Genomic DNA, 20,628 nt, shown 5'->3' with positions numbered 1-20,628 from the left:
AGACACTTAAATTACATTTAAGCCACGTCAACCACGTGGCTGACACTGAAATTACATTTAAGCTGCGTCAACCACCGGTGGATGACACTAAAATTACATTAAGTTAGTAATTGGTTGTTAAAATATTGATTTAAATTCATATGAATGCTTGAAAAAAAGATTTTACGAAAGGAAAATAAACATAGTTACTAATTACTATTTAATTCTATAGTTACCTTCGTCGGGTTCAGTTCCAATAACCCCTGGATCCGTGTTTTCTGCTGCAAAAAAAGTTCGCAAACGCTCCAAAGCTATGCTAGTCTTGAGAGATAAGAAAAAAAAATTTAGTAACTGATATAATATAAGTCAAAAGTAACTGATATAGTAACTGCAGTAAGTAATAAAAATTTATTTTTTAACAAATATAATATAATATAACTATAATATAATATAATATAACTATAATATAATATAATATACTATACTATACCATAATAATATAATATAATATAATATAATATAATATAATATAATATAATATAATATAATATAATATAATATAATATAATATAATATAATATAATATAATATCGAATTTTATCTTTACATTTACAAAAGAATCATTTCAAAATCATTATTTAGTAACCCACGAAATAATAGATCCTCTTTATATATTTCGATACATAATATTTAGAATGAAGAAAATCGGTCGGTATTCGGCCGATCCCACAGCCGTGCATAAAGTGCAAAAAATTTAAAATCTTTTTATAATGCGTCCTATCAAGAAACTAATTATGGTAAATATGGTACTAATTATGGTAATTGTTTGTGGTTCAGTGCTCTTTCAAAGTCGTTATAGTGATAGTTAGCATATCATCAAAGCAATGGAAAGACACTTTTTTAGGAACCAATTAAATGTTAGACATTTTCACCCTACTTAGAATTGTTTTGTATACTTCGCACCAGAACTGGTGGGCTCCCACTGATTTATCTGATCTGACAGGATTCAAAGAGATAAGATAATGACATGGCTGGGTGTATAGTCTAGTTCTAGTACATGTACGACACACTCATTAATATGGTAAAACAAATGATAATGCAAGTGCACGGCCGATATACCCCCACCCCTCGTTATACCAATCCGATATATATGAATGGTGATAAAATGAAAAAATGATTATGTACAGTATTTACACTAGTTGCAATATTTTTAAGATAATTTACCATCCGCTGAGAAAAAGGCTCCTAATGGGCTGAGTGTACTATTTTCCTTTAAGAATTCTTTGCTAAAGATATCATTAAAATTTTTCCGTGTCAAATTTTTCTGCTTTACTAAAAAAGTTAGCATTATGTAAGACATTGTATTGAGAGAGCTTTGAAAGATTTAAGACAAGTCATCTCTTAAAGTTTGATTCCTAGCATAGTATGGAGATATTGTAACGGATAGTAATCTTTTATTACGTAAAATGTCAAGTTTATGCTGTAAGTGATCTGGTGCTGTGCGCTATGCTGGTTATGCATCAGTGGTTAGAGATCTTATGCTGTTTACATATAGTGGTGTTTTTAGGTTTACTGGCAGTTTTCAGTGTTTTCCTATCTCTCAGAGCTTTTAAATCTCTCCAAGTTTTTGAGATGTTGTCTTTTATATGATCATTCCATGTAAGCTTATTATTTAATCTCCGGCCAAGCTATTTAGTGTTCTGTACCTCTCTAGATCACCCCCCAACTACAGCATATCTATGCAGGAGTTGTCAAACTATTGTATTAATCAACGATGTTTCATGTTAAATTTTAGAAAACAAGAAATGAACATTTGACAAAACATTATATAACGCTATAATAATTTGAGGTACCACTGGATGCTCTTAATATAGTAAAAAAATATGGGAATAGTTTGATTATGTTCACCTGTATCAATTCGGAAATGGATTCGGGCAAAATAAACAAGCCATACTTCAGCTGCTCCATAAGTGTGATTGTAACAAAGGCTTTTGTTGGATCCAAGACATTATTGCGATCCATAAATAAATAAGTAGCAAAACTTGCCACAGATATCTAGGGAACAACAAAAATATTTTGTGAGAAATGCCAAAAACTACATTGTTTGTCAATATAAAAAAAGAAAATTTCTGAAAAAAAAAGAAGAAATTGCCATAATAACCATGCTCTTACAGACTAAATTAATACAATCGGCCACAGCAAATATTAAAAGTTTAAAAGAATATGAATAAATTATCTGTAATGTATAGTTTTGAAAAACACCTTTCTACATCATCGTATAAAATGATCACCAAAAAACCTTTTTCTAATTTCATTTTGGTAAATAGAAATTTTATTCATCATCTCGTTAAACATAAATTGCATTATAACTACATAAACTATAAAAATTTTAAATATCATATTCAGATCATAGTACCTAATTGAGAATTAGAATTATTTCATGAAAAATAATGGTCATGTAATATCTATTGTGGTAAACACACGTAAAGCACCCCTGACAGTCAAATTACACTCTGCAATATTAGTTTATAGAAAATTTTTAACTACAAGAAATGATAGAAAGGCAATATATGAAAACCACCAAGTGAAATTATACAAAATGCAACTATTATTTTTCAGAACAGATATAATAATTTCATAAAATATTATGTAAATTTAATGCTAATTTAATGTGCTTTGGAGTAACCTGCACTTACCTTTATACAATTCTCTGACTTTTTGTTAAAGTTTCCAAAACAATTTTTTTTTCAGACGTTTTTTTTAATTTTGGGGTTTTCAACGTCTTCTGGAACCTTGGTCCTTCAACAAAGTTTGCAGTTCTAGAAGTTTTTTGAAGTTTTCCCGAAGAGTAGTGAATGTGACTCAACACTACCTTCAAGACAATACCGTTACATACATTTACAGAAAGTACATAACGGCAGATAAAAGACGCTTCAAAACATATTAAATAGGTAACTCGCATTTTATTTTCAAGGATAATATTTTATTGAATCAGTCCTTGCAAATAATAGCCACACTATATAAGAATATAAAGAATACAATTTTTTATGACGTCAACATCTATCGTTAAGTCAAATATTTATTTAACTTATGTGGTGGGTAATCAGATGTATTTAATCCCTTATAACCTTCTTTTTAACTATAACTAATAAAACAATTTGCTTACCATGATAGGTGCACAGTAGAAAACGAAAACATTGACAACTGTACACATTTGGGAGTATAAAATCAGCTTCAACTCTTTTCTTCTTTCCTCCGACACTTTTGCTGAAAATGCTATTTCCCAGGCATATAATTTCAGTATCTGAAATGAAATAAAGATTTAAAATAAGTGACACGAAAACTATAGGGCACAGTTGGCAACTTTTGAGCTTTTTAAGTAAACTTTTGTTCCAATTAAAAGAGAAAAAATCTTCCGGTTGACAGTGTTAAATCACATGAAATCTAACTCAAATCTTAGTGAAAGAATCTTTTTGAAAGAATATAGAATGAGTCACTAAAGAGAATTGATACTTGATGGGTTTAATTGTCTTCCACGCTACAAAATATTTTGCATAAGGCATTGTAGTTCGCAGTCTTGCAAATACATCTGCCAAACATACAACTTGTTATTAACATTCAGTTGTAGTCTTGAAGGACTTTCCTCGCTAAAAATAGAATTTTTGGCTGTATTTAGGGAAAACTTTCGTAATGTTCCGTTTTTCTGGAAAAAGTTTTTACAATTTCTTTCCGCTCTTTGAATTTTAGAGCATATTTAAAAACCATTCTTCTACTTCGTTAAAAAAAAATTTCAACTTTTTGTTATAACTTGGAATATAGTAACACATTTATGAACATACCACTAATCTTTACTTGAAAGACCGAAAACTTGTAACACTCAAAGTGCTTATTTCTTTATATTATTAATTTTCAAACTTTTTCTCTGGATTAAATAATGTATTGCAGAAATAGCATACACACAATGGTTTTTAGTCTTACGTGAGAGAAAGAAAAACATGATAGTGACATCTCCTTTGATTTGTAAAAAAAAAAAAAAAAAGAAGTGTGGAAAATGAATATATTAAATTATATAATGACAAACTTTTATCACATATAGCTGCATTTTCTCATTCTTATTATTTTCATTTTATGAATAACAAAGCATGAATAAGTTTGCTAAATAAGTTTAATTTTTTCGTTAAATGAACAATAGAATTCAATAAATTTTTTTTAAAAAAAAACTTAACTTAATTTTTGAAAAGAACACGAATTATAATTACGAAAAATACAAAGTCACTGTGACGATTGCGAAAAGCTATTCATTACCCTTATAATTAACAATATGATATATTGTTCATTACCTTTACAGTTAACAATTTGAAATCTTGCTCATTTCCTTTCCAGTTAACAACTTGGAATAGTGTTCATTACCTCTATTGTTTACAATTTGAAATATTGTTCATTAACCTTTGCAGTTAACAATTTGAAATCTTGCTCATTTTATTTCCAGTTGACAACTTGAAATAGGGTTTATTACCTTTAACACTTACAATTTGAAATGTTGTTCATTAACTTTTGCAGTTAACAATTTGAAATGTTGTTCATTAACCTTTACGGTTAACAATTTGAAATGTTGTTCATCAACCTTTACAGTTAACAATTTGAAATGTTGTTCATTAACCTTTACAGTTAACAATTTGAAATGTTGTTCATTAACCTTTACAGTTAACAATTTGAAATGTTGTTCATTAACCTTTACAGTTAACAATTTGAAATGTTGTTCATTAACCTTTACAGTTAACAATTTGAAATGTTGTTCATTAACCTTTACAGTTAACAATTTGAAATGTTGTTCATTACCTTTATGCCGCTGAGGATTTCATTCATAAACTTCAGTCGAGTGTCTTTGACTTTCATTTGTTCATCCTTTATTAAAATAAAACAAAAATACACGAGCATTATACATTTTGATAAACAATCCGCATAAAAACTTCCTTGCAAAAAATATAAAACAATGTGCATACATGTAACTTCCTGACAAATCAAGGAACATAAACTTAGAACTTACGGTAAATTTTTCGCTGTACCTGGAGATGTAGTAGCCGATAGGGAGTAAGAAAATTATGACACCAAGACCAGCAAGTGTTGCCATTCCAATGTACTGCCACATAATTACAAGGATGACAATGATTCTGATTGGGCAAGTGAATAGCTCTGCGCAGTAATAGGTGAAATAGGAAAGTCTCTGAATGTCCACGGAAAGAAGATTGGATATGGAACCACTGGTAAATTCCTTACGAGCAGCTGGTGACAGCAAAAAGTTCTGCAAATATTAAAGAATTAAATATAAATCATATAGTGTTCTTATACCGCATGGCAATATTATCGAATTTTTTTTTAATTGGTAGGATCAGCTTGGCTGTTAACGTCAAGCTCGAGTTTCACTAATGGGCTGTAATAAATGCACGTGCGTGTACTACACTACCACAGATACGTCGGGGGACAGATGTTGGTAGTAATCATCTGGTCTCTAACCACCCAAACTCTGGGGACAATACATCAGAGAAAGTGTAGTAAGATAAGGTACCCAGACGGTAGAACGGGGAATTAAACCCCGAACAAAGCAGTGGCAGACGAAGACTTTATCCCCCACAATAACTAATCTTTCATTTTTAGAAGAAGATTGTTTAATAAATGTAAAGTGGACAGTTCGTGTCAGCTAACAAAAATAATAATAATAGAATTATAAATAATAATAACTCTTCTTGTTTTAAAATGCAACGAAACTATAAATGAATTTGCTTATTTTCGAACATGGCAATATAAATGAAACTCTTTATTTATAATTTTGTTTCTTGTAACTAAAATAAAAAAGTTTCTATTTACCTTAAGATTTCTTGATTACTTATTTCTGTGACAATTGTAATTTATTATCACAAAAATAATTTTAAATTTTTTTAAAATTTAGCTAGACTGTTGTTAAGCACTCCATTTATGGGATTCCTTCCAATACTTAATATTGTCCACTGAGATACTGTTTCTATAATGCTCGAAACAAAGGCAACCACTACAAAATTTAAAGCAGTATTTGTTTATCTACTCTTTATCTTTATAATATATTTTTTCGTTTATGGAGGAATAACAAATCGGTTCAATAGGCTATTTTCAGTGAGTTCTAAATTCAGTGAGTTCAAAATTACTTTTATAAAGTAATTTTGAAGTTCAGATGTATTAATTGTCTTGACTAAGTCACCATTCCACTAAGTCACCCTGGAACTAAGTCACCATTATAAAATTTCACTTATTATTTACCAATCTTCTCTTTATGACTTTATAATTATTTTTTTCTTTTGTTTATGGAAGAGTAAAAGATCATCTCAATTGGATATTTTCCGCGTGTGTGACTACCAGTAAGTTAAACTTTTATAAAATAGTTTTGATACCCGGGTTTCATCTGTATTAATAGCCAAGAGAATCACGTGTCATAATAAGTTAACTTGATTATATTGTTTTACCTTTCTATAAACTGCATTCATGAGGGCCGACTTCATCTGTGCACCAGAGTTAAAGAAGAAATACACTCCGAAATTATCGAATATTTTTCCAGAGGCATCTACTATGTAAAACAAACTCACATACAGCATACCTCTCCACGCAAAATGATCATGCTCAACAAAGTCTATGAGACGACTGAAAAAAAAATTATAATAAGTAAAAGTTTTCATGTGTATAAATTATGCACAAATTAAAAAAGTATGTTCACCTTATTATTCACGTTGTTTTTCAAAACATTGTTCTGTGTTGTTTCTCAAAATTTATTGTTGAGGTAAAAAAAAAAATTCTTTAATTCTCTAAACCCTCAAAATCTGAATATCCCATTTGGAATCTTTTTTCTTTTCAGCTGGTTCTCAGTGAAGAGTAAAATAAAATTTTAGCATTCTTAATTAGAAATTATTTATCACTATTGACTTTTTATCTGTGTTAGATCAGTTTAAAAAAATTTGGTCGTCATGGATATTTAAATTTTTAGAAATTAAATTTCACCAATTAAATATCAGGTATTTTTGACGAGTAGTTTTAAAATTAGCGATTTCTGAAATCGTAACTTTAATTATAATCACTCTGTATCGTACTATAATCACCCTATATATCAGAGTGCTCCAACCGGGGAGTAACCCAACAGAAGTTACGGGCAGCCGCAGGGGAGGGTGCTTACCGGCCGTGTACATTGCATTATTTTACACATTTATGTTTGAGCAGTCTATATATGGACTAAATGCTTAGCTAATGGTTAGCTAAGTCACTATCTTATATCTTGTCTGTTCTCATGAGTCAATGAGAGCAACCACGTCCGATAATGAGTAATTAGAACAATTTTAAGTCTGACTTTATTGTCATTACACCAATTGCTTTTTATGACACTAAGTCCTAAGAAACTGGAGTTCATTTAAGAGATTGACCAGTGTATCAAATCATATTAAATTTGTAACGCCATTATGTTAGCTACTTTTCTGAATTAGGTCCCATGAAACTAGAAGAACTAAAACCATATAGTGTAAAAAATTAAATCAACATCAATGGGCTACGTTTTAAATAGTTTTAAAGGAAATTTTATAAAAAGAACTATTAACTTCGTTATTCAAATATTAAAACTTTATTTCAAACTTTTTTTCAAAGTTATTAAATTAAAAAAAATGTACATGTACCAGGTTTTGCTTTTTTCCGTCTTGATATGGATAAGCTTTCAACCCTGTTCGAGACAGGGGTTGACAATGCAACATTTTGTATTCACAAGAAAAGAAACTTCATAAAAAAGTCGTAGGGCATTTGTTGTCAGGCAAATGTGTTTTTTTTTATTTGTGTCTGCCTCTTTAGTTTTAAAATATCATGATCTCGTAAAATGGGTATTTGTATTTTCCTATATTTTAGTGAACACGAATATCTGGTTCCACCATTAGAAAAAATTAAGAAATGAACAAGTGAGTTATCAGTGAGAGGAAAGAATTCCTAGGATTGCTGGCACCTAATAGATGAATACAGGGACCTTTTTGTAACGTGAAAGTAGTGGTTGGAATACCTTCATAACCTAGAATATATTTTTATGTTTTCCTTCTCTATTTATATTTCAACTTAGCAATGGATTGTAAGCCGTCTTTGTAATGAATGCACGCAAGACTGAATTAGTATACATAGTTGACAATAACTACAGATTTACGGATTATCCAGAGATGCCAACTGCTCCGGACACGCCAAAATAATTAAAAAAACGGTAAATAAATTCAAAGTAAATTTTGAAAATATTTGACCAATTTTGCTTGTTTTTTAGAAGATATAGCATGACATTATACATACCCTCCAACTTATGAGGATTTTGAAAATAATTCTTTCTAGTGGTAGCGAACCAAAGTAGAAATTTTTAAAGCAAATGGATCTCTTATAAAACTTTTATCAGAACTAAAGAATCTAGCCAAATGGCCTGCACTTTTATAAGTAATAGTGGAAAAGTTACGCTAAAATTGATTTTTTTTAAATATTAAGACATTAATTTTGCTACCGTCTGAAAAGAAGATTTCTGAAACTACGGAAATTCCGTAGCAGTTGGAGGGTATGCATTATATATTAGAAGTGGTGAATTTTATAAGCCTACGAATTATTTAAAAATAGTGGTGGATAAAAATTTACTTAATTGAATTTATTAAACCAAGAATCACGATTGATAAACTACCACTTTAAAATACATATTTGCTGTCCAGAGCAAGTTGGCATCTCTGATTATCTGTTGTATTTCATTTTTAGATAAAAAGTGGCAGTGAATTTATTAATATCGTTTTAATCTTTGGATTTATAAATTTCCTTTTCATTTTTGGATTTATAAATTCCTTTATTATTTTTGGATTTATAAATTTAATTTAATCTCATATTGACCTCTACTAAAGGCAAATAAATCAATCTTACATAACTGAACAAGTCATTGAAACGAAAATGAGTGTAAGCCATAGCAATTAAGAAAAGTTGATTTTATCTACAATTGTATTTCAATTAATTTTCACTACCATTTGGAAAATACTTCCTCAGAAAGAGTGAAAGTTGGCAGGGATGTGTAAGTGTAACAAAGAAAAAATAGGTGAAAATAGGGTACCAAGGGTAGTTAACTAGTTGAAACTAGTCAGGATTGATTGATCTTTTTGATCTATCCAAGACATTTTGAATGCCCTAACAGTAGAAAAACCAATTAATTTCGATAATATATTATACCACTTTTTCCAGTGCATAGTTCTCATGCGTTTTAGAAATTTTAACCGGTTAACGCCCAGCGTCAGGACAGTCCCTTTTTTCAAAGACATTCGTTGTGGTGGGAAACTTTTTTCAGTATTTTCATTTATCTGGGTGAATTAAAGGATTCTCAGATTCCACAATGATTTAGTTATTTCTGATTAGATCTAGAATTCTAAGGAACAAGTACTTTTTGATCTATCAAAGACATTTTGAATGCCCTAACAGTAGAAAAACCAATTAATTTCGATAATATATTATACCACTTCTTCCACAAAACCACTTTTTGTATCATTTCAATTTATAAATTCGGGACGAAATGGGTTAAGAAAGCATGTATCCTTGTATATTTAGTATATATTTAAACACTAATCAGAGACTCCAACTAATACTGACTCTTCGTAATTTCAGAAAATACTTATCTTATTGGTAGCACGAGAAATGTAATAATATTTTAATTAATTAGAATTAAAAGAATATTGCCCACCACTAAATACGAGCAATCAAAACAGATAGATGTAACATCATAATTAAATTACGATCTATTACGTTCTCACACAACTGCCAACTCTTACACCTCCTAAGGAAGAACTTTCACAACGGTAGCAAAAGATTAATTGAAATGCAGTTGTGGATAAAATTAGCTCTAGATTACTGTGACTTACATTCAATTTTATTTCTACAACTTGAAATGTTATAACTTGAATATAAAAATTTGAAGTATTATCACATAATGGCTGACAAAATTGCATTTTCTTAAAATTTATGGCTCTAAGAATTAAAAGAAAATTTATAAGATTGATTACCAAGCTAAATCTTAAATTTAAAATACTATGGACAATCCGTAATTACTGGCAACTATAATTCGAAATATTTATGTAATATTTTTCTTCAAAAAAAAAAAAAAAAAAAAACTCATTGTTGGAAAAAGTCAGCTTTGGTTCACTACCACTGAAAGAAATAGTTCGAAAGAAACCTTGCAACGTCCATTATACACAATTGGTGTCCTTTTTAAGTTTTAAAATACCACATTTATTAATAACTTTTGCGAAGTAAATCAAACGAAATTTCTTTATAGTCCCTAAAAAGAAAATGTGGTCGATATTGATTTCATTAAAGTATTTTTAAACTCATCATTGTGAGTAACTGTGATATAAAAAATAACTTGCTAACCTTGAAAAAATAGATTGCTTACGTCTGTTTTACATCGCTGTTATGACACAAATGTTTTATTCTATTTTCATTTCTTTTTTTCTATTTTTAGCAATGCATCAAGAGTTGTACAACAAGCACCGCTAAAAAGATTGTAAACATCACAAGTTTTTGGCGATCAAATCACTATGTTAAAGAGAATGAAAATTAATTTCATGACTAGCAGAGTGCTTTTACTTTTTTTTCTTCCTCTTTTTAATGCGTTAGATGCCAGAGCACGCAATTTTGGAACAATTTGCTTAATAAAACATAATTATTGGATTCTCAATTACCTACCTGACAACTTTTTTTATTTAATAATCACTTGTGTTAGTAATATGAGAATTGCATTACTATTACATGTAATATTACAATTTTTTTTTCGTAAGAGATAAAAGATATTTTTTCTCTCTTTTTGTTTCTCTTTTTAACGTTTAGGTGCCAAAGCATAAATTTTTGGGACAATTCTTTTAAATAAACTTAATCATTGGCAACTCAATTACTAACCTGCCAACTTTTTTTATTAATGGTTTTCCCCTGTGTTAGTAATATGAAAATTGCATTACTATTACAGGTAATAATATGCTTTTTTTTCGTAAGAGCTGAAATCACATTTTTTCCCTTTTTTTTAACGATTAAGTACCAAAGCAGGCAGTTTTGGAACAAATCTTTTATTAAAACATTATCATTGGCTACTCAATTACTATCCTGCCAACTTTTTTTTTATAAATTTTTTTCCCAGTTTTAATAATATGAAAATTGCAGTACTATTAGAGGTAATAATATACTTTTTCATAGGTGCCAACTTACTTCTACAAGTTTTACTATTTAATTACCCACCAATTTATTAAAACTTTTTCAGAAAGCGGATCATTTGCCACCCCTTTACATTTACTTTCGAGGCATATTTGCTCCTTAACACGTTCACGCCGGAGTGACCCACCGGTGGGTCACGCTAGATTTTCTCATCTTGGCTGCACACCGGAGTAAAAACTGGTAACCAATGAATTTGACTTCTTAGTTTTTTCCGGGAATAATAAAAATCCATAACTACCAATTGTTTTTAACGGATGCAATTTTTATATTGAATTGCTTCTTCGCCGTGATTAATTTCCGCTTCTGCGTTTTCGCTCGCCACTTGACCCTTCCCTCCATCGACATCCTTACAGGCGCCCACGGACATCACCTCAGATGAAGGAGTCAATTGTCCGCTTCGTGGACAGGCACTCTGCTCTCAACTCAAGATCAAGTTCCGTGATAAATTTCCTTACAGTGAATTGTTATTGTTGAGAATAGATTAACTCTTACCGAATATTATCTAATATTGAAATACTTCTACTACCAGTATTTTCACTTTTTCCAGCGTGAACGTGTTAAATGAGCCCCAAATTACTTTAAAAAATCCAGGGTTCACGCGCTCATTAACCACGTCCCATTTTGTAAGGACGCTACCAACAGCAATCACATTTGCCATTTAGCGCCGACTGTCACAAAGACCTGCCAGCATAAAACCGTATCAATCAGGGTAAAAAGATAAAACTGGTAACCAAAGTAGAGCTCTTTAGCAATTTATTTGTGGTCGGGGTTACATTTGTTTGATTTATTTAATTCACCATTACTTTAGTTCAAAATAAAACTATTTAGTTATACTTTGAATTAACATTGATCATGTATATGATTAAACTAACAATAATTAAAGTAAAAGCAAAGTAAGTCTGTCAAATTAGAAACGACAACATTTAAGTTACCGTTTTTTATTTAATTGCAACTTGATTCTGATTTTGTACTTGCTTTTCTGAATCACCAGACCCCAAGGGGTTAAATTATCCTCCGTTTAATAGACCGAGATTTCATGAGAGGTATAATTTTACTGTTGTCCATCTAACTCAACTTTGCGCGAAATTATTTATGACTGACTCCCCTTTCTTGAAATGTAGCATCCAAATTCGACAAAAACTTCAACTTAAATGTAGAAAAAAACTATTTTGGGACGGAGGAAGTCATAATTTTGTAAATAAAGGGTTCACAGGTATTACAAATCCAATCTTAAACTCTTGTTACAATTCTGGAGTGCTTACCTTAATGCCTACGATAAAATAAGAAGCAATATGTAACTTACTCTAAAATTAAAGGTGGCACCAGCAAGGCTAACGTGAAAATAAAATTAAAAATCGTTGCTGCTACTATCCAAGGCCAGAAAGTAATGATTAAACTTAGCCCTAAGCTTCGAGATTCAAGAGATTTGGGCTCCCTGAAAAATTTTGCATGTCATTAAAAAATCACAGAGAGACCCTCATTCATTGAACAGTTTAGTTAGTTCTGTTATGTTCATTATTACGTACTTGTTTATGTTCCATCTTTTCAGGAATTCTGAGTATGCAAATTTGGCCACTAGCCGGACGCTTATAAACTTTAGATCAAGTACAGTCAGAAGCTTCCGTCTACTTTCAAAGACGTACCTGGAAAAAAAATGTGCGGTTATGCAATGAAATTTAAAATAGTGTTCTTCTGTAACTAAAGCAGGAATGGCAGAGTTACCCATTAAAAAGAAATCTACTGAACAGGATAAAAATTTGCAACTTTTTCTAGCTTTTTTTTTTCTTTCAGTTTACCAGTAAAAAGGTTGGCAAGGAATATTTCCGTATTTAAACCATAAAAATTAAAGTGTACGTTATGGTATTAGTTACAATTGAAGAATTACATACATTAAATATAAGGGAATAAATTTAGTTTTTACCACTACATCCTGATAGTCACCTAATGGTTGATATTATAATTCGAAATACAGAAATAGGAAGGAAATATAAACTTATCTGGGTCTTAGAGAATAAAATATAAAATTTTCAACATACTTGGTAAACCAGGATATGGAAACATAAGAAATAAATGACACATCTTCTATAACTTTAGTATCCTAAAGATAGAAATAAAATATCATCAGAGAGGAAAAAAATTAGTAAGAAAACATAAATGCAGTCTTTTTGTACTGTTTTAACGCAGCAACAACAAAAAAAGGGCGGAATATATCTTTATACGTTGCCTAAAGCTACATTAATTGATACATTTAAAAACGAAAGTTTAAATAACTAATTAAATTGAAGTAGTACGTTGCAATACAATGGCTCAATAAAGGAAGTGATGTTATCGTGATGGTGATGAGTACAGCCCGGATTTTGATGACCTAAAAAGTCTCAATTAATGTCCTTAAAAAGTGCAAAAAATGCCCTTATGAACTGCAAAAAATGCCCTTAAAAGTGCAAAAAATGTCCTTAAAATGCGAAAATTACGCTAAAAATGCCTTATGACATGACTTAAATAGAAGTAAAAATATTGAACTAAAACAATGTTTTACTCTTTAAAATTTATATGAGTCGTTTCAAAAAATATAAAGCAATGCAATACTTGTTCCACGTTCATTAAAGTTTGACAAATATGTTTTATATCCAAAAATAACAAAAAAAGGAAAATATATTGACTCCAAAACATTTTCATTTTGTACAGACACTTAAATGAATATAACAACTTCCATCTCATAATATTACTAAATATCAGAATTACAGTGGATTAGAAATTTTTTTTTAATATTTTGAAATGTAAACGAGCGTCTCTTGTCTGGAAGCAAATTTTTATACCAGGAGAAGCTTCTTTCAACGTCTACTGATGTTATTGGTGCTTTCTTGAAAAGGACGGTCACACTTACTGACAATTCTTCTTCAATTTGAAAAGATGTTGCTTGACCTGTTAATATCCTAAAAATTTTCTTCATTGTTTGGAAGCCAGTGTAATAATAAAAAATTATAAAAAATAATAAAAATTAGAAAAATTTAACAAAAAAATTTAAAAAATGCTTTAAAATGCAAAATACGCCCCAAAATTTTAAAGAAAATACCCTATAAATCTCAAAAAATGCTCTAAAGGACAAAAAATGTCCAAAAATGCAAAAAATGCAAATGTCATCAAAATCCGGGCCTTAGTGATGAGATATTGTGAAGGGGGTGATATAGTGACGTGAGTTTTCGTCACTTTCTCTTCTCGTTGGCAACGGGTAAGACTGAGAATATTTGTATGCATTTCCTTATCTACCTTTATGTAAGGGCCTCCCTGACTGAGCGGTATCACCCGCCAAACGCTATGCAAAGCGTGGAGTTAGCGGATTCGAATCCCGCTGTTACCCAGGATGTATCTTCGTGTTGTCCTTCTCTGTATTGTGCTATCTGCCATTCTATTTGACAAAAGTTTATAAGTCTAAATTGAGCTCACAAGCCTGTAAATGTATGTACTTCTAATAAATCAAACCAAACTTTTATGTACATTTTATCCTTTCGCATAACAAGCAATAAAAATACGAGTGATTGCTATGAACTTAAAACCAGCCTTATCACTTTCTGTATTAATTTCAAAACTTTTATAAACTTTATTTTAGTTGTTTTAGCTGTATTTAGTCTAGTTGAAATTTTAAGCTGCAGTTGGTTACATGCAATTCGAGAAGAAAAAGACCGCTTAAATGACATGATTCTACATAAACAAGTTGTCGTGTTAACTTGGTTGTGAGGTAAACTGTTAGGCTTGGTTTATTAACCCGCTGAATCGAATTTCATATCAGATTTAATCGTGTACCTGCAAGTGACGTTGCACCTGGTTGTAAAATCTGATTGTCTGCTAAATCGTGACACAAACAAATACCACGATTCAGTTGTCAATCAGTGTCGATACCCAAGAGTAGCGTCACTTGCAAATATCCAATCATTAAGCCGCCTCTTGTATGATTTGTAATTTCGCTGACTTTCAAATTACTCAAAGTTTAAAATCCATTCGTCTGAAATGAAGCTAATTTATAATGATCAATTCAAATTGCAACAAAATTAATTATATTCAACTCACATCTTGTATGTTTAATTCTTGAACTTTTTTGGTCACTCTGCAGGTAGATTTGACCAAAATGGAAAATATGCAGTGAACAAAAAAATCTTATTGCTCAGTTAAGTGCATTTTGCCAAAGTACACAAAATTGTTTATCTGACTCGTTTAATTTGGTACTTGCAACTCGAGGAGAGGTGGATCATTGAAACACATACACGTGATCTATGACGTCAGCACCAGCTGAACGCTTATGAACAGGATGGCAATTTAAAGTCCAGCTAAGTTTCTCCATTCAAAAACCATTTGCAACCGGAAACAACAAAACAATTGCCCCACAATGTAATTAAAAATGCTCTTAATCCACATATTTTTTTTAAAAAATCGTTGAGCAATTTTGGGAGTAAATAATGCATGATATTAAGGTGAAGTTATTTTAACCAAAAAACTGAGGAAAACTCAATTAATTGAATACCTGGAGATAACCAAAGCTCCTCTGATCCGCAAACATACTTAAAAACAGTTGAATATATACGAATGGAGAATAAATCATGTTGACTGTGAAAATGATTTCTGATGACGGTTTTTTCCCCTAAAAAATAATCATTTCAGATTTAAAGACAGGAAACAGTTTTTAGATAGCAAATTTCATAATATTTTTATTATAAAATGGATTTACTACAGAACATTGTAAAAAAACATTTAAAAAAAATCTTCAGCTCTTTGATAAAAACATTGCCGAAAATTATTAGGAAAATTTAAAGGTTGTTTTTCGATGGCTCCGTCGTATTACGAAATGACACACCATTTTGCGAATAATATGCTGTTTTTGTAACTGCTATGAGTTTGTAACTGTTACTCATGACTGTAAGGTTAATTTTAGCCTATCCTAAGTGAGCAATGTCGATGCTTATATTGAAAATGATGCAAAACGTCAATATGGAGAAAAGCCACAGTTTTGTGATAGTAAAAAGCGTTTGTGATCTATTTTTTTTAAAAATTTTATAACTCACTTCAATGTTGCATGACTTGGGCTGATAAAAGTTTGAAAAACTGAAACTAAGGCAGTGATTTTGATAAATTTCACCAAGTTGAAAAAATATCACCAAATTGGCGATTTTTTTAAAAAAATGTTTAATAACTTTTAAAATATTTAAGTTATTTGACTGTTCCAAAGCCCAGATAATTCTTCATGACAAGATTATATATATATATTGTATGAAATCTTAGCACTCTACTTCAAGTATAAGGCACTTAACCCTTTTGAAGGCCGTGGTAAGTATACTTACCACCACGTTTTACCACTTTTAATTAATGTTTCCATTTTTCAATAACTACTGCTTTCTTGAAGTGAGTTTGAATAAAATTGGCAACCATTTGTCACTTTTAAAAAACGTATAAAAGTTATAAAATACATAATTCCTTTCGAAGTTTGAAGCATTTAAGGAATTTATGTTATAAATAAAGAAGAATAAAAGTCAGTAAGTTCCTAATAGGTCATGTTAAATATATTTACCACAAAAAATGGCATTTTTATAAACTAAATGGTTTTTTTTTATATCAGTTACTGTTTTTAAAACAATTTCAATTCCAAAAATACTTTAATTTACCTTTACTAGAAATAAAGGGCCCATTAAAGGGTTAAACTATAGCTTTTTTATTTTCCTTGGCGACAGAGCTGTAAAAAACAGTGTTAAATAAGAACAATATGATTTAAATTGTTTACAACGTAGCCTTAAAAGACTTCTTCATTTAGAACGATGAAAAGCGCACATCGAACAGATTAATCTATCATTTCAGACAAAAATATTAAACCTTAACAACAGGTACGTATCTCTACATTTTACTCTTTTGAAAGGATATTTTTTTCTCTTTATAAACTAATAATTGTACTTATTAAATGTACTAAATGTAATGATACTTACTAAATGTAATGATACTTACTAAACATATTGATACTTACGAAATAAAAATAATCTAATATTGCTGATCTCTGTAACACTATGCCACATATCGTTAGCACAAGCCAGAAAACTGAAAGAGCATATGAAGTAGCTACTCCACATGTCCTATTTCGAAGCATAAGCTTTATGGTTAAGATCTGAAACGGAAGTAAGGTGACTAAATATTAAAAAATAACATCACTTTGAAAAATTATTAAAATGAGCTGTAAAAAGTTAAATTCGATAAAGTTTTCAAGTTTTTATAGCTAAAAAGGATATAAAATTAAGTCCGAAATGAGGGGGAAAGTAAATGCTTACGTAGTTATTAACACGTTGAGCGCCGCGTCAGGCATCGGTGGCTGACACTGAAATTACATTTAGGCCGTATCAACCACCGGTGGGTGACACTGAAATTACATTTAGGCCACGTCAACCACCGGTGGCTGACACTGCAATTACACACACACACCAACATTTAACCCTGCACCTATGCCCCTAAAAGGGCATTTATCGGTTAATGGTTAAGTTTGGAAGACGAGACAGATAGAAAAAAAGAGAGGAAAAATAGCAAATAGAAACAAAAAAGAGAAGAAAATAAAAAGAGATATGAAAAAAAAAACGATTGCTCTATTTGTTAGGGCATTTGATTAAAAAGTATCCAGAGCTAATTGGCCAAGTTTAGTTGTGGTTGTTGCGCAACTTTGCATAATTTGTCATTTTTTCTTGAAAATTATTTCAGGATTTCCTCGTATTCTTCTAGAAAATTAATGAGGTTTGTTGCCTTCTGTTTCAAATTTGGATTCTTATGGATGGATCTCTTCCAAGCTATGAGGAATTCTAGCTTTGGTTGTTTAAAGTGGTAGGATGTGGTAAGCGAACATTCTATTGCATAATGCCACACTGTTCCTACTCCTCCACAGGCACATGTATTGTCAGTTGCCAGGCAGAATCGCTTTAGATATACTTTGAAGGGGCCATGCTCTGTAAAGAAGAGGATTGGCTGTCTATTCCATTCCAAAGGTTTAAATGAGACATTTGGTAAAATTTCTCTGATTAATGTTCCTGATTTTGGTTTGTGATGATGCCAGTATTGTTGCCAGTCCTTTTTAATTTGTGTTTTAGCTTTAAGCTTAATGAATGAGCGTGGAACTTTGATGTTGAAAAATTGACCCTTATGAATTGCCTCTTTAGCTAAATTATCAGCTTGTTCGTTTCCATCGTTGTTATTATGTGCTTTAATCCAAGAGATTTGAAGGCCATTAGTATTATTAAGTAGATTTTGGATGTCTTGTATAATCTGATGAGTGGTATTATAATTACACTGCAATTACATTTAGGCTGCATCAACCACCGGTGGCTGACACTGAAATTACATTTAGGCCGCGTCTGCTACCGCTTGCTGACACTAACCTTTCACATAGGCCGTGAAAAACAGCTGGCTGACAACGTATAACATGATATAGAACTATAACATTTACTCTTTTATAGAATTGCAGAAAATTTATTAAAAAATTTACTTAATTATTGTGATTCTAGGTTTAATAAATTTAATTTAGTAGATTTTTATTCACCACTATTTTTAAACAATTCGTAGGCATATATAATTCAACACTTTTTAAACAGATATGTCATGCCAAACCTTGTATAAACTAACAAAATCTGTCTATATTTGCAAATTTAGTTTGTAGTTATTTACCGTGTAGCCAGACGGGCGAGGTATGTAAAATTAGCGTGGCATTCAACGTGTTAATGAATATAAACATAAGCCTTAATAAATTGAATGGTATAAAGGTTGCAAACTACAAACCTTACATTTCTTTTAAAGGATATAAAAATGAATTATTACTATCAAAGATATAAAAGCAAAATTAATAAGTCGATTATTGTGTACATTAAAATTTATTAGCTTTCATTATATGTAAATGACTCTTAAATGTTGCTTATTCTGGAGGTTACAAATTGAATATTTACATTGTTTTAAATGGATGTAAAAATGACTCCTAAGAAATTGAATATTAATGAGGAGACAAATTGTTTTGTTTCATTGTTATCAATGAAATAAAAATAAGCTCAATTTGTTGGTTATTGTGGACAATAAAAATTATTAACTTGCATTGATTTTAGAGGATATAAAAAGGAGTCTTACATGTTGAGTATTACTGAGGTTACTAATTACATATTTACATTGATATTAAGTGATATAAAAATAACCCTTAAGAAATTAAATATAACGGGGTTACTAATGGTATCCTCTTATTATCAGGGAAAGAAAAAACTAAGCTCAGCATGTTGGTTATTGTGAACATTGAAAACTATAAACTTCTTATATTTTAAAAGATATCAAAATGAGTCTTAAATGTTAAATATTTATGGAGCCTGCAAACTGTATACTTATATTGCTTTTAAGTGATATAAAAATAAATCTTAAGAAATTGTCTATTATGGAGTTTACTAATTGTATCCTTACATTATTATTATCAAGAGTAGAAAAATAAGCTCAATACGTTGGTTATTGTGGACATTGAAGCTATTAACTTATTAAATTTTAAAGGATATTAAAATGAGTCTTAAACGTTAAGTATTATGGAGGGGGCTAATTTAATATTAACATCAATTAACTTAATAACAAAATAACTTAAGGGACTTAAAAATAAGTCTTAAATTGAATAATATGGAGGATACAAATTGAAAGCTGATATAATTTTAAAAATATAGATAAATTGTACCTACAAAAACAAAAATGTTAGAAGATGAAGCTACAAACGAGGAGTAAGGAACACTGACTTCTGAGATTTTCAAATGAATATATGTACTACATTGAACTATACTTATGATCAGAAGACTAAGTGACAGCACCTGTAACAGTTAAATTCAAGTAAAATTTTTAATATGTAGAGAGAAAAAAAAGAGTACATGACATTAAAATTATATAATAAAGTCTGAATCAAAGCACATAATGAATTTTTCTTTTAGCAAATTAGTATCCAACAAATTTCATGTAATCAGTATTTTTTCATAAAACACATACGTTTATTTCGCTGTGTTATTTACGCACATGGGTTGATTAAAATAATATAAACTTTTTATATTAACTTTATGTAAACAATCTTTCTTTAAACAACAATCGATTTGGAAGAGTATACATGACAAATTTGCTGACACAATTTGAAAATATTGCTTGAAGCTTTAAGAAATTATGTCTTTTTTATCCATGTAAATTTTCTTTTGGCAAAACAGACCACTAGAAGTTGAAAGTCTCTTTCCTTTTTCTATACAACTATAATTATAAAAGCATTGTTCTATAAATATTGCAATCCTAGCTTTGCATAGGCAAAAATGAGATAATTCACAAAAGCTTCAAACATGATCTTTTAGATTGTGCCAAATATTTTACTATGCAAAATCT

At 30.2% G+C, this 20,628-nt stretch overlaps 1 protein-coding gene across 1 annotated transcript in view; it reads right to left on the bottom strand.

Annotated features, from left to right (window-relative positions):
• The window catches only part of LOC107440461 (multidrug resistance-associated protein 1), a 58,006-nt gene that overhangs the window by 31,981 nt on the left and 5,397 nt on the right, over positions 1-20,628 (bottom strand). The window contains exons 3-14 of the mRNA XM_087163515.1: positions 19,953-20,078; positions 17,243-17,380; positions 15,755-15,871; positions 13,275-13,336; positions 12,765-12,881; positions 12,542-12,673; positions 6,474-6,648; positions 5,027-5,281; positions 4,819-4,884; positions 3,146-3,283; positions 1,888-2,034; positions 216-300 (exon numbers count right to left, since the gene is read on the bottom strand). Coding sequence (XP_087019641.1) covers positions 216-300; positions 1,888-2,034; positions 3,146-3,283; positions 4,819-4,884; positions 5,027-5,281; positions 6,474-6,648; positions 12,542-12,673; positions 12,765-12,881; positions 13,275-13,336; positions 15,755-15,871; positions 17,243-17,380; positions 19,953-20,078 — 1,558 coding nt within the window. The remainder of the gene's footprint in view (positions 1-215; positions 301-1,887; positions 2,035-3,145; positions 3,284-4,818; positions 4,885-5,026; positions 5,282-6,473; positions 6,649-12,541; positions 12,674-12,764; positions 12,882-13,274; positions 13,337-15,754; positions 15,872-17,242; positions 17,381-19,952; positions 20,079-20,628) is intronic.

Source organism: Parasteatoda tepidariorum, chromosome 5 (assembly GCF_982258835.1).
Source record: "Parasteatoda tepidariorum strain Cologne lab strain chromosome 5, Ptep-v5.0, whole genome shotgun sequence".
In the NCBI taxonomy this organism is placed as follows: Eukaryota; Metazoa; Arthropoda; class Arachnida; order Araneae; family Theridiidae; genus Parasteatoda; species Parasteatoda tepidariorum.
This window is presented reverse-complemented; position numbering and strand designations above follow the sequence as displayed.